The sequence below is a fragment of the Rhinoderma darwinii genome, chromosome 10, assembly GCF_050947455.1.
Source record: "Rhinoderma darwinii isolate aRhiDar2 chromosome 10, aRhiDar2.hap1, whole genome shotgun sequence".
Classification (NCBI taxonomy): Eukaryota; Metazoa; Chordata; class Amphibia; order Anura; family Rhinodermatidae; genus Rhinoderma; species Rhinoderma darwinii.
The window spans coordinates 83904157-83917245 of record NC_134696.1 but is presented as its reverse complement, the minus strand read 5'-3'; the positions used below and the strand labels follow the sequence as shown (position 1 = coordinate 83917245).

Sequence of the window (13089 nt, the reverse complement as noted above, 5' to 3'; positions counted from 1 at the left end):
TTATGACACTGGGTCCACAGTTATGCAGGAACAGAAAAGGGCCGAACTGTTGACACAGTTTGAAGCATATAAATGCATTAATATTACCCTTCAATGGGTGTGACTGAAACACCTGAACTCAATAATTAGGAGGAGTGATCACATACTTTTGGCCTCTGAGACATGTACTGATTTATTTGAATTTGCAGACAATTTTATGGACTAATTTTCAAAAAATGATAAAAATATTGACCTTTATGAACCCTTTAACAGCATGCTTTTGTTTTTTTTGCATTGTTCACTCTTCATAACATGGATCTAATCAATATAATTGTGGCTTGATGTGACACATTTGCAGTGCACAATTGGGATTTGATCCAAAAGCAAAAATAAGTATAAAGGAAATCTTTTAAAGTTTTATACTTCTCGTGAAATTTACATTGTCTTATCTTTTGATAAGAAAATGTTATGTGAAGTCATTCTAACACCATTTTTCAATGGCTCCGTATGACCGAGTTCTCCCCTAGATGAAAGGCATCTAGGGGAGAATAGTTCCATACTATGGCATCCAATAAAACATGGCAAAAGTTTTTTCGTATGAAACCGATACAAAAAACCTCATTCTACTTTTGTATGAAATTCAGCATGCCTCACAGTAAGGCTAGATTCACATGAGCGTGGGGAAATTCAGACGTGAAAAATGTGACGTTTTTCACATCCGAGGTGCCCCCGTACGGGTTCCGTTTTCACGGATCCCCATAGACTTGAGTCTATGGAGGGATCCGTGAAAACAGAAAAAAATAGGACATGTTCTATTTTTCAAGGGACTCTTCACACGGCCTGTTGAAACAATGGTCATGTGCACAGCCCCATTGAAATACATGTGTCCGTTTGACGGCTGATGTAAAATACGCTCGTGTGAATCAGGCCTTATGGTGCTAGAAAGCTCGTGTTGTAGGTAAGAAACTGAAATGAAAGCTCATTCTGTCCTGAGGAGGTTTTTTTATTTACTGCTCCTTTTTATTCACTCTTATTGGTATAATGATTTTCTTTTTATTGTTGCAGTATTTAAAGTTATCCCTGACTTGTATGTGTGAAGCTTGGGAAGAAATTTTAATGCAGATGGATTCTCGACTAACAAAGTTTGTACAGGTGTGCATATACGTATGTCTTTCTTTTTTATGGTGATTACTTCTTAAGAATCTACCATCAGTCTGTTATAACAATAACCATCAGATTATTTTGGATTCATTGAGACATTTTGTTAAATTACTTGCTAAAAAGTATTATCTAATACAAACTGTAGTGCAGAGAAGAATACATTTGAACTCTTCGGCTCAGTTCACACAGAGTTTTTGAACTTGAAAATGCGCCAAAAAACGTACGAAAATGCCTCTCATTGATTTCAATGGGAGGCGGAGGTGTTTTTTTTCCCGCGAGCGGAATAAAACTCTCGCGGGAAAAGGAAGCGACATGCCCTATCTTCAGGCGTCTACGTCGGTGACTTCCCATTAAGATCAATGGAAAGCAGAGAAAGCGTATTTCGCTGCGTTTTTGCCCGTGGCGCTTAATGGGCGTGAGCGAAAAACGCCGTGAAAAACAAGGCAGACGGCGTGCAGGCACCTCAAAATCTCCCTCAAAATTCCAAACGAAATATTGAGGCAGAATTTTCTGCCTGCAAAAAAACTCAGTGTGAACAGGGCCTTAAGAAAAACGAAATCTTTATAACCTGCTTCATAATAATTTGCTGTGTGCTGGGAGTGATACTTGTGGAATGTTGTTGGTATAAATAAAACAAATCAAATAGTCGTGTACAGAATATTCTTTATTTTTTCAGGAAAAAAATACAACAACTTCTGTTCAAGATGAATTTATGCAGCTCCTGCTTTGGGGTAAAGCAAGGTAACATGCTTTAGAGCACAATCTACTTAAAGGGAATGTGTTGCCAGAAAAACATGTTTGTTTTTTTTTAATTAAACATTTAGTGTGTAGGTGATTAAACATTGTTCAAATTTTTTTTATTTTTTTCACGAGTCAGGAAATATTATAAATTAGATTCTAATTTATAATATTTCCCATTGCTGGTCACTAGATGGAGCTATTCCCAAAATTGCAGCATTGCAAAATTGGGTAAAAGCCCTCGCTCTAGTGAGCTCTCAGCATCCCCCCCTCCTTTATCCTGGCTAGTGCCGGGATAAACGAGGGGTTTGAACGGTCTATCCTCCTACACTGTGTCGCCATTTTTTGAGCTAACACACAGTGTAGTAGGTTTACATACAGTAGTAAACGTACACAAACTCGAACATACATTGAAATCTCTTACCTGCTCCTGCCGCCACCGCTCCCTCCGGCCCGTCCGCTCCGTCTGCTGCCACTGGTCCAAGTGCACAAGTCCGGAAGCCGCGACCGGAAGTAGTAATCTTACTGTCCGGCCGCGACTTCCGGTCCACAGGAAAATGGCGCCGGACGGCGCCAATTTCAAATTGGACTGTGTGGGAGCGGCGCATGCGCAGTTCCCACACAGACGGCGTACACAGAAGTGGATGGGACGGGAGCCGTTCGCAGTCCCTATGGGACTGTGGCTGCCGTATTCCATGTCTGTATGTGTCGTTAATCGGCACATACAGAAATGGAACAAAAAATGGCAGCCCCCATAGGGAAGAAAAAGTGTAAAAATAAGAAAAAGTAAAACACAAACACACAAATAAATATAAACGTTTTTAATAAAGCACTAACATCTTTAACATATGAAAAAAAAAATTGTGATGACACTGTTCCTTTAAAGAAGCTCTGTCACCACATTATAAGTGGCCCATCTTCTACATAATGTGATCGGCGCTGTAATGTAGATTACAGCAGTGTTTTTTATTTAGAAAAACAATCAATTTTGACGTTTTGAGTTATGACCTATTTTAGATTTATGCTAATGATTTCTGAATAGACAACTGGGCGCTTTTTTACTTTTCGACCAAGTGGGCGTTGTAAAGAGAAGTGTATGACGCTGACCAATCAGTGACCAATCAGCGTCATACACTTCTCCCCATTAATTTATTCAGCACAGAGTGATCTTGCTATATCATTATCTGCTGTCATTTACTCACACATTAACGTTACTGAAGTGTCTTGAGAGTTAATAGACATCGCTTCCAGCCAGGACGCGATATCTATTCACAATTCTGACACTTCGGTAACGTTTGTGTGGGACTTACAGCACAGCAAGCGTAATCTCGCAAGATCACGCTGTAAATGACAGGACTCAGGAGCGGGGCAGTGGCTGTATTACACAGCCACAGCCCCGCTCTCATACATTCATGTGTTACTATACTTAAGAGACTCTGTCACCAGATTATAAGTGCCCTGTCTCCTACATAATGTGATTGGCGCTGTAATGTAGATAACAGCAGTGGTTTTTATTTTGAAAAACAATCATTTTTGACCAAGTTATGAGCAATTTTAGATTTATGCTAATGAGTTTCTTAATAGACAACTGGGCGTGTTTTTACTTTTTACCAACTGGGCGTTGTGGAGAGGAGTGTATGACGCTGACCAATCAGTGACCAATCAGTGTTCTACACTTCTCATAGTTCCAGCCCGGCTTCTTTCACTGCACAATCACACTGTGACAATGGGCTGGAACTATGAGAAGTGTATGACGCTGATTGGTCACTGATTGGTCAGCGTCATACACTCCTCTCCACAACGCCCAGTTGGTAAAAAGTAAAAACATGCCCAGTTGTCTATTAAGAAACTCATTAGCATAAATTTAAAATTGCTCATAACTTCCTCAAAAATGATCGTTTTTCAAAATAGAAACCACTGCTGTTACCTACATTACAGCGCCAATCACATCATGTAGGAAATAGGGCACTTATAATCTGGTGACAGAGCCTCTCTAGCTGTGCGGCCGCACAGCGAAGTATCGAAATACATTAAATAATGGTATCGAACCGCTTGGGGATGCACCGAAGTTTCAATGCATCGTACATCCCTAATGGAGACAAAGGGAGGTTCTTTCCATCAGATTCTTTATGATTTTCTCAGCAAAAAAAACAAACCATTGCATTCTTCATAAGATGCTGTATTATGTAGGTATTCTCTCTTTCTTTCTTTCTTTTTATGGGAGCCACCATACAGCAACATTGCCCGCAGGGGCTCTGTGTGTTTTAAAAGATTGAGTGGACGGGGGTTTTCAGCCATCCTTTAAAAACCACATTAATAAAAAATATTATTGGATCACAACAAAATTCCCACCATATTGTTTTGAGCCCCACACAACATTCAGCATCACCCTTTATAGAATCAAATGGACTGTGATAAGTAACAGATGCTGAGAACTGATACATGGCAGGGATTAAATTAGGGTCTGCAATATCATTCAGTGTGAAACTACTGTTCTCGTATAAAACCAATGAACTGGAAAGTAAATTGGTCACATCCATTCAACACTTTCATTGTTTGGACTATTCAGTCTCCTAACTGCACTTGTGTTTTTTTCGACTTTTAGTCCTGAGCTTCAAGCTTTACTGATGAATCAGCTAACCGTTAAAGTGAGTTTTCATTTCTCTCTTCTCAATCCAATCTCTAGGGTAAATATACAGTAAAAACTGATAGAATTTTATTGTTGTCAGGGCTTGAAGAAGCTTGGACAGTCTGTTGAGTCTTCATACTCTACTATTCAAAAACTAGTAATCAGTCATCTACAAAGGTAAGCGCCACGGATGTAGCTGTCATGTGTTCAAGACGACCTATAGGCATACTGGCATCAATAGTAAACATGACCCATGTGACAATGGAAAATGGAAGACCGATAGATACACAGGACCGGTATAACACCTTTATTTTGTATACATATGCTAAAAAAATAATTTTTTTGTATATAAAAAGCAAATTGATAAAAGAAGAGAACCATCAAGAACAAGTGGTAAGGCTGAGGTGGTATGTATATGCAATATACAAATATAAAAGAAAACAGACTTAATTCCTTGTGTTCAGTTGTAATTCCACGTACGTTTCGCCCAATAGCTTCCTCCGGACGAAGCTCTTGGGCGAAACGTACGTTGTGGCAATGTGGTGGGCTGCGGTTGGTTTGTATTTTTTTTATCTATTTTCCTGCTATCCTTTCCCTTCATAATTGTGTATCCTGGCGATGTATTGATTTACAGCCATTACTTATGTTCCATAGGGGGGGGATATAGCATCTGAACACGTGGAATTAAGTCTGTATAGTGCATATACATAGCACCTCAGCCCTACCACTTGTTCTTGATGGTTCTCTTCCTTCTCTTCATTATCAATTTGCTTTTTATATAAAAAAAAAAATGTTTAATAATAACAGTATTATACCATTTTTCATATACAAGTTTGTCCTGTGTATCTATCGGTCTTGCATTTTAATGTTTTATATGTTAAATAGTGTGAATCCTTATGGTGCTCATCGCTGCTTTCAGAACCTCCCTGGTTACATAGAAATCAATGTAAGCATCTCCGTCCTTAATCGCGGGTACAAACACCACTTCACACAGTGTCTGATCCCTCTCTGACCCCCCTGTAATTGCTTTCAGCAGTAAAATTACAGCATATCTGTTGTATATGTACTTACACTATTTAAAGGGTTTTGTCACGTATCAATAAATATCAAGTACCGGACTCCGACAGAACTAGCCTTTTCGGGGGGCCAGCTGCACATGAACATATGACTAGGAGAACAGTCAAAAGATTCGGTAGCTGCAATTTCTTCTAGCTGAGACTTCCTGTGAACCATTTTACATGGGCCAATGTTCGGGCACACGACCGTTCATATGAAGGCTCGTTCACGACCAATGCCCTGTGTAAACAGGTCAACAATCATTTGATGAACGGGCAAACGCTCGTTCATCGGCTGATCTGCTAGTTTAGGCAGCAATAAATGTTATTGTTGTGAGCAGCACATCTCCCTCTGTAAACAGGGAGATGTGCTGCCGACGTGATACAAATGTATGGGGACGAACGATTGTAATAACGACCGCTTGTCCCATTACATAACCAAGCATTTTTCCTTGTGCATGGAGCAAACAAGCGCCAATCAACCAGCTGCCTCGTTGATCGGTCCTCGTTTTTACGGCCCATATCGGGTCATGTTTTCTTATACGAATCACAAAGAACATTTCTATTCGTTCTCAATCTTGCAATCCTTATTCCCTGTTGCATATAGATCTGCACCTTGCTTTTATAAGGTTTTATTAACCCCTTCAGGACACAGATTGTTTTGGGCCTTGAGGACGCAGCGACTTTTTTTCATCACTGCGTCCTGAGGGCCACAACTTTTCAATTTTTCCAATAACATGGCCGTATGGGGGCTTGTTTTTTGCTGGACGAGTTGTATTTTTTAATGACATCATTGTTGGAGGGGGGAAGATAATGTATCAAAAAAACTTTTATTAACTTGGGACGGGTTATAGAAAAAGAACTGCACGTTAGCCATTGTTATTTGGGTTTCAATTTTATGGCGTTCACCATGCGGTAAAAATGACGAGTTAACTTTATTCTGCGGGTTGTACAATAAAAACTTTTTTTTAAATCATTTGTTTTTCGTGTCCCCACATACTGAGAGCCATTACTTTTTTTTTTTTTATTGTTGACAGTGCTGTGCGAGGGCTTGTTTTTTGTGGGACAACTTTGATTTTTCAATGGCATCATTTTGGAGGAAAAATATAAGTTATTAACTTTTATTAACGTGTTTTGGGGGAATTTAAAAAAACAGCATTTCTGCCATTGTTTTTCGTGTTTTAAGTTTACGCTGTTCACCACACTTTTATTTAAAAAAAAAACAAAAAACTTTGGAGGAATGGTAAAAAAACAAACAAAATGGTTTCATATTTTTTTTACATTTTTAACTGGACACTTTTCTGTTTTCCTGTGCTCGTACCATCCACTGGGCGTATCCGTGCATCCTGTTGTGGTCAAAAGTCCACGATTAGGACGTAATGGTACGCCCACATGTGCAAACAGATTAATATAGGAATTTTTTTTGTGTGATTGCTATTTTCCCGTTTATAGAAACTAAATGACAGTTTATGATACATGATAATTACATATTCTAGTGATCTCGGTTTATCAATAGTCCCTATAGTACAGAAGTATGTCAACAAAAAACTGTCATAAATTCTGCCAAGATGAAATCATTATATAAACCATGTTTCTGTACTTGCAGTGGTTCGGAGGCTTTGCTGTACCACCTAAGTGAACTAAAAGGGATGGCCTTGTGGAAGCAGAAATATGAGCCACTTGGCCTGGATGCCAAAGCAATCAAAGGTGCGTTAATGGATGACTGACTTTGTCTTATATAGTCACTAGGTGCTTCAAACCCTCCCCTTAAAAAACGAGAACACGAATCTCATTGGTTATTATGGGCAACATATTTGTTAGAACGGCTTTTATGTATGAGGGCTATTGTGTTTATTACCTGTATAGATAGTGTGGTCACCGATAGCTGGAGAGGAGGTCATCACAAAGGGAGGATTTGAGTGGAAAAACAGCATGTTCCAAGGACTTTAAAGAGGATCTGTCACCAGATTTCACTAAACAAATTGCATACATTAATAAAAAGATCTCATAGACCTGATAGGGCTGGTGTACTTACTTTGAAAATCCGTGCCAAAATGGCTGAATAATGCTTTCTCAAAATTTTCCTTCCTGATATTAAAATTAGCATATTATGAGACCAAGTATATGCATGATGTAATCTCAATCTTCTCCCACCTAGAGCTGACAAGCTCCCATCATTGTCCTTCCTCCCCCGAACAATGCTGATATCTTGCACATCCCCAGTACACTTCAGTACAAGCGGCAGTCTCACTGGCTCTGCAGTAAGAGGGAAGCCTGTCTTTCAGCAGCTGTTTTAGTGTAGAATGACAGATTATAACTCCATCTGCTGCTTTCTTTACTGCAGAGCCAGGGAGACTGCAGCTTGTACTGAGTATGTGCGAGGTTTCAGCATAGTGCGGGGGCACTGATAGGAGCTTGTCAGCTCTAGGTGGGAGAAGATTGGGATTATATCTTGCATATACATATACTCATAAAATTCTCCTTTTATTATCAGGCAGAAAAACGTTGAGACCGGATTATACAGCTATTTTTACACAAATTTTCAAAGTTAGTACATCAGCCTCATCAGGTCTAAGAGATCTATTTAATAATGTGTGAAATCTGGTAACAGATCTTTTTTAAATGTCATTGCTGCAGATTACACAAAAGTAGACCTCTTTTAATGCATCTCTGTCCTGAGACAAATGCACTTTAGCAAGGGCATCTATATATATATATATATATATATATATATATATATATATATATATATATATATATATATATATATATATATATAAGTTGCCCATAGAAGTCGCTAAGATCTCCTACTGTACAGCTTCCAGAACCAAGCTTTGAAAATTGTATACTCTGCCTAGCAGCCAGCCAAACATTATATCTTCTCATAGTGCTTCTACTTTTCAGCTGGAAGATTGATGCAGTATACAGCCCCTCACCCATTTGTTCTGAGATCTGTATAAAGGGAATCTAAGGTAGATTCTTAAGAATTATATGGAAGATAAAATTATGAGTACAATAAATAGAGAAACCTGTCATTATTTTGGTAATAAAGACAAAAATATTTTGAAGCCCAATGAGTTACCGATCAGATAAAACCCATTTGGAGTGCGTTACTTAATGTGTAACTCTTTCTGTTTCAGATGCAATAACGTCTGTTGGTTCCTTCATTCTTAAAGCAAATGAGCTGCTTCAGTAAGAACATGTATTTGTATTGATATTTTTTATTGTATTGATAAGCTATTTTATGGTAACGTCACATTGTAATTATGACATTGGGGAGTTCATCCCATCTGTAGTATTTTTTTACTGGGTGTCACTAAAAGTTACCTGTACATTTGCTTTTAGTAAGGTCTAGAGTGCGTATAATTGGCTGGTTAAGCTGTAGTTTTGATGCACAATGTACATTCTTAATAGAACTACTATCGCCCCCTACTTGACAGATTTTCTGCTTGCTTTCAGAGTCATAGACAGTGGTATGAAAAACTTCAAAGCATTCTTTCGATGGCTGTATGTAGGTAAGAAGGACAATCCGTTTTTCTCCAGGGGATAATACATTTTGCAAATTACATAGGACAACTTAGGGCTAATTTCAATACGATTTATAAGCCATTTATGAATACATGTTATTAAGGGACCATTTATAATGTTTATTAAAAAAAATAACATTGCATTTTATTTGTAGCCATGTTGCGGATGTCAGAAGATCATGTTCTTCCTGAATTGAATAAGGTAACATATCATTGTTAATGTTTGAATATGTCTAAATATTATTATTTTTTTAAGTCAAATGACTGGTGTGTAGGGTCGATATATTTTCTCATACTTGGTTCCTTGCTTTGTGTGTAGATGACTCAGAAAGACATCACTTTTGTGGCAGATTTTCTAACCGAACATTTTAATGAGGTAAATCTTCATGATAATTAGATGACGGTTTATACACAACCTGCATAGAATATTGTCTCTTTGTAGTCATGCTGTCCACTTTATTGCAGGCACCTGAACTGTATAACCAGAAAGGCAAATACTTCAATGTAGAACATGTTGGTCAGGTAAAGTATTTCTTTTATTACCGTCCTTTCACTCTCATTGGGCTGCATTTGCATGCATTATAAGATCATCACTCAGGGGAGCAAGTGGTTGGTGGGGTTCACAGAGTGTAGTCCTCTGAAATGTGGCAAATCCGTGGCATGTCTTAAGATGTGTAAAGGTGAGACCCTTCTCTCTGATATCTCTTGTAGTATTTGAAAGATGAAGATGACAACTTGATCTCACCCCCTAGCACAGAAGGGAACCAGTGGTTTAACTTCCTGCAGAACAGTACACCTCTAAAAGGTATTTCATATTTATTAACATGATTCTTCCAGTGCTGCTGGATCACTCAGATCTACAATATAAAGTAGAAAGTTATGAAGAGGAACACAGCACAATTGTTTGGTTTTTAGCCTCTGCAGGAAAATATTAATATTATTCACCCCTTCCCGCCAGGAGGGAAAGTATGGAGCGGGTTCACGGGCAGATCCTACTCCATAAGATGTGCGTGTCGGCTGTTACAGCCAACACTTCAGTGCAACGAGCGGGATTGTAGATTACCCCTTAGATGCCGTGGTCAATAGCGACCACGGCATCTAAGCCTTTAGAAAAAAGGGGCGTCACCCTCCAATGGCCCATCGCCCCCCCCCCCCCCCTCCCCGCAACGAGATTGTAAGGTGCCGATGGCAACCTGGGGGCCCTAATGAAGGCATACAGGACTGCCATCTTTGGGCGCCGTAAAAAATATGATTTTTCTGCAGTACATTAGTATTCCAGTATATCGTGCAAGTGTTCCAATGATCGCTCGTTTCAAGTCCCCTAGGGAGACTAATAAAAAAATTCAAATACAGTTAAAGGTTTTTTTTTTTGTTTTTTTTTGTATATTCGAAAAAAAATAACTTTTCCCATTTTCCCCCGAAAGCAATATAAAAAAAAGCCCTAAAAACTTAACTGGTGTCGCTGCGTATGTAAAAGTCAGAACTATTACAATATTATATTATTTTACCCGCACAGTGAACGCAAAAAAAGAAAAGTTAAAACATTAGAATCGCTATTTTCTGGTCACCTCATCCCTCATAAAAAATTGAATAAAAAGCAATCAATAAGTCTCATGTACTTCAGAATGGTACCAATGAGAACTACAGCTCGGCCTGCCAAAAAACAGGTTCTCACACCACTCAATTGACAGAATTTTTATTTTTATTTTTGCTCTCAAAATATGGCGACACAAAACAAATGTTATTTTTAACGATTAGTCTTTTCCTTATAAAAGTAGTAAAACAAAAAAGAAAACAATATAAATTTGGTATCACCGTAATCTTATTCACCCGCAGAATAAAGTTAACATGTCACTTTTACCTCACCGTAAATGCCGTAAAAATGAAACTCAAAAGACAATGGAGAATTCACAGGGTTTTTTACTCATTCCACACCACAAATAAATGTTTTTCCGTTTTCCCAGTACATTATATGGTTCAATAAATAGTGCCGTGAAAAACGAAAACTCATCCCGCAAAAAACAAGCCCTCGTGTGGCTAGATCTATGGAAAAATATCAATGTTTTTGCTTTTGGAAGATGGAGAGGAAAAACCAAAATGAGAAAATCGAAAAAGTATTGCGGCTAGAAGGGGTTAATAATATTTTCAGTAGATAATCTACCCTTGTTCAGCCTTAGAATATGTAGTTTTACAATTTCCTCTACATACAGACAGCTAATTGGCCTTTCATATGTCCTCACATGCACTGCTGAGTAACAGTCACCTTTACTGGTCAATCCCTCATTGGAGCTTCAGCCTATATTCTAACATTCGGACAGATAAACCCCTAAGATGCATTTACTCATAATTGAAAAAAAAAAAAAAAAACACCCTCAAGGACACTAAAACTTGGACATAATTGAATACACCCATGAGAATATATTGGATTGTTCAGGGCAGGACATAACATGTTGCCATTGCAACTAGAGAATTAGGCCTAGAGAGTAAGTCTTGTTCCCTGTGCTACATGCGTTTAGCAGCTGGGCGCTTCCATCCAGTACAGAATGCATAGAGATGGACCATCATTGACTGGACAGTCTATTCCTCATACCAAATTGAAATTAGCTGTGTACTCCTAGATCAATCGCGGTTAACAGAGATGGATGCAGGAAGCTACATGCAGCAGAGAATAGGCTAGTGACCTCCAGCTTCCTTCCAGCAGAGTAAACATTTCAGGAGCCTACTGGAGGGGAATGTAAAGGAAAGGGGACTAAGCCCTACTGTGACCACAGGAAGGATGGGAGGGGGTCTTGCTGTGATTACACGTGGAAAGAGGTGGGTTCTGCTGACCCTGGTGGATGAGGGGGAGACGAGTCGCTGCATTGACCACTGGTGAAAGATGTGGGGCTCTACAGTGAATGCTGGTGGAATAGAGTACTCGCTCTTCCAGTTGAAGTAATCCGGTACCACACTTATGTCAGACCCTTCAGGCAAACTGTCCCGCCAAATGGCGAAAGTGGCAACCTATTTCACCTGCGCCCGGTACAGCTCAGCATTACAGTGTGGGCCCTCTGTCCTGTCTGCTTAGCCCCGAGACAGCGATTCATGGTCCTTCTGCTTTCCGAGTTGGTCGCTACACACTGATGTTTCTGACCTAGAATGCAAATAAATGGAAGTCAGCAGCACTCCAACAAGTATTCAAAACATCCCCATATCTTCAAATTCCAGGCGGTGCGGGCAATGTCAGGCTCCAGCCCAAGAGCCCCTTGTGCAAACATGGAAAGGAAGACGAAACCACAGCACTCGTCCAATTTGCAAAAAAGGTTTATGGCTCTAGTTACCAAATTATGCAATTTTTAACCCAACATGGTTTTTTTTTAAGCCTTCTTCTACCTTTCTATCCTGAGCTAGAATACGCATGTTCACTTCCTCTGGCTGTGAACGACCTTACCAAGGTTTTATCCGACTGAGAAGTTCTTTAGCAAAGTTCCAAATTGGCTACGATGGTAAACGGCCTTATCGCCACAGTCTGGGAGACTCTTCAGATGAAGGACCCTGAACCTTCCTCCAGTCATGAAGGTTTTTCTTTTTTCCAGATTAAGAGCATCCAGACAAACGTTCTCACTAACAAAACGTTTAGACCTGATGACTTCACTCCGTGAGGCCCCCTCCCCGTGGCACACCCTGCAGTCTCCCACCTGGCCAAGGCTACCACCCTTCCTATAGCAGACGCCACCTTCTTCTTTTGCCATGATTAAGATCACAGTGTGCGTTCGAAACGCATAGGCTTGGGTACATTCCCTGCTTACTCTTGCCTTGAGACTGCGTCTCGCTCCTCAGATTTTAAATATTTTTTCAATAAACATGGGAATTGTTCCTCCCTTTTAAACACCACCATTGGCGCTGGATCATCTTTCCTTTCTCCTGCCACCTTCTTCTGTAATCCTCTGGATCAACACCTTGAATCCTTTGCCAAGTCCTCCTTTGAGGCGGCCGGTTTTGCCCTCATACTTGTCTTTGC

General features: G+C 39.5%; 1 protein-coding gene across 3 annotated transcripts in view; it reads left to right on the top strand.

The window, feature by feature from the left end:
• The window catches only part of ANAPC4 (anaphase promoting complex subunit 4), a 113843-nt gene that overhangs the window by 82684 nt on the left and 18070 nt on the right, over nt 1–13089 (top strand). For all 3 annotated transcript variants that reach the window (XM_075840141.1, XM_075840142.1, XM_075840143.1), the window contains 11 exons: nt 1045–1131; nt 1817–1881; nt 4484–4526; nt 4608–4684; nt 7169–7269; nt 8703–8754; nt 9022–9077; nt 9245–9291; nt 9409–9465; nt 9555–9611; nt 9801–9894. In XM_075840141.1, the coding sequence (XP_075696256.1) occupies nt 1045–1131; nt 1817–1881; nt 4484–4526; nt 4608–4684; nt 7169–7269; nt 8703–8754; nt 9022–9077; nt 9245–9291; nt 9409–9465; nt 9555–9611; nt 9801–9894 (736 nt within the window). The remainder of the gene's footprint in view (nt 1–1044; nt 1132–1816; nt 1882–4483; nt 4527–4607; nt 4685–7168; nt 7270–8702; nt 8755–9021; nt 9078–9244; nt 9292–9408; nt 9466–9554; nt 9612–9800; nt 9895–13089) is intronic.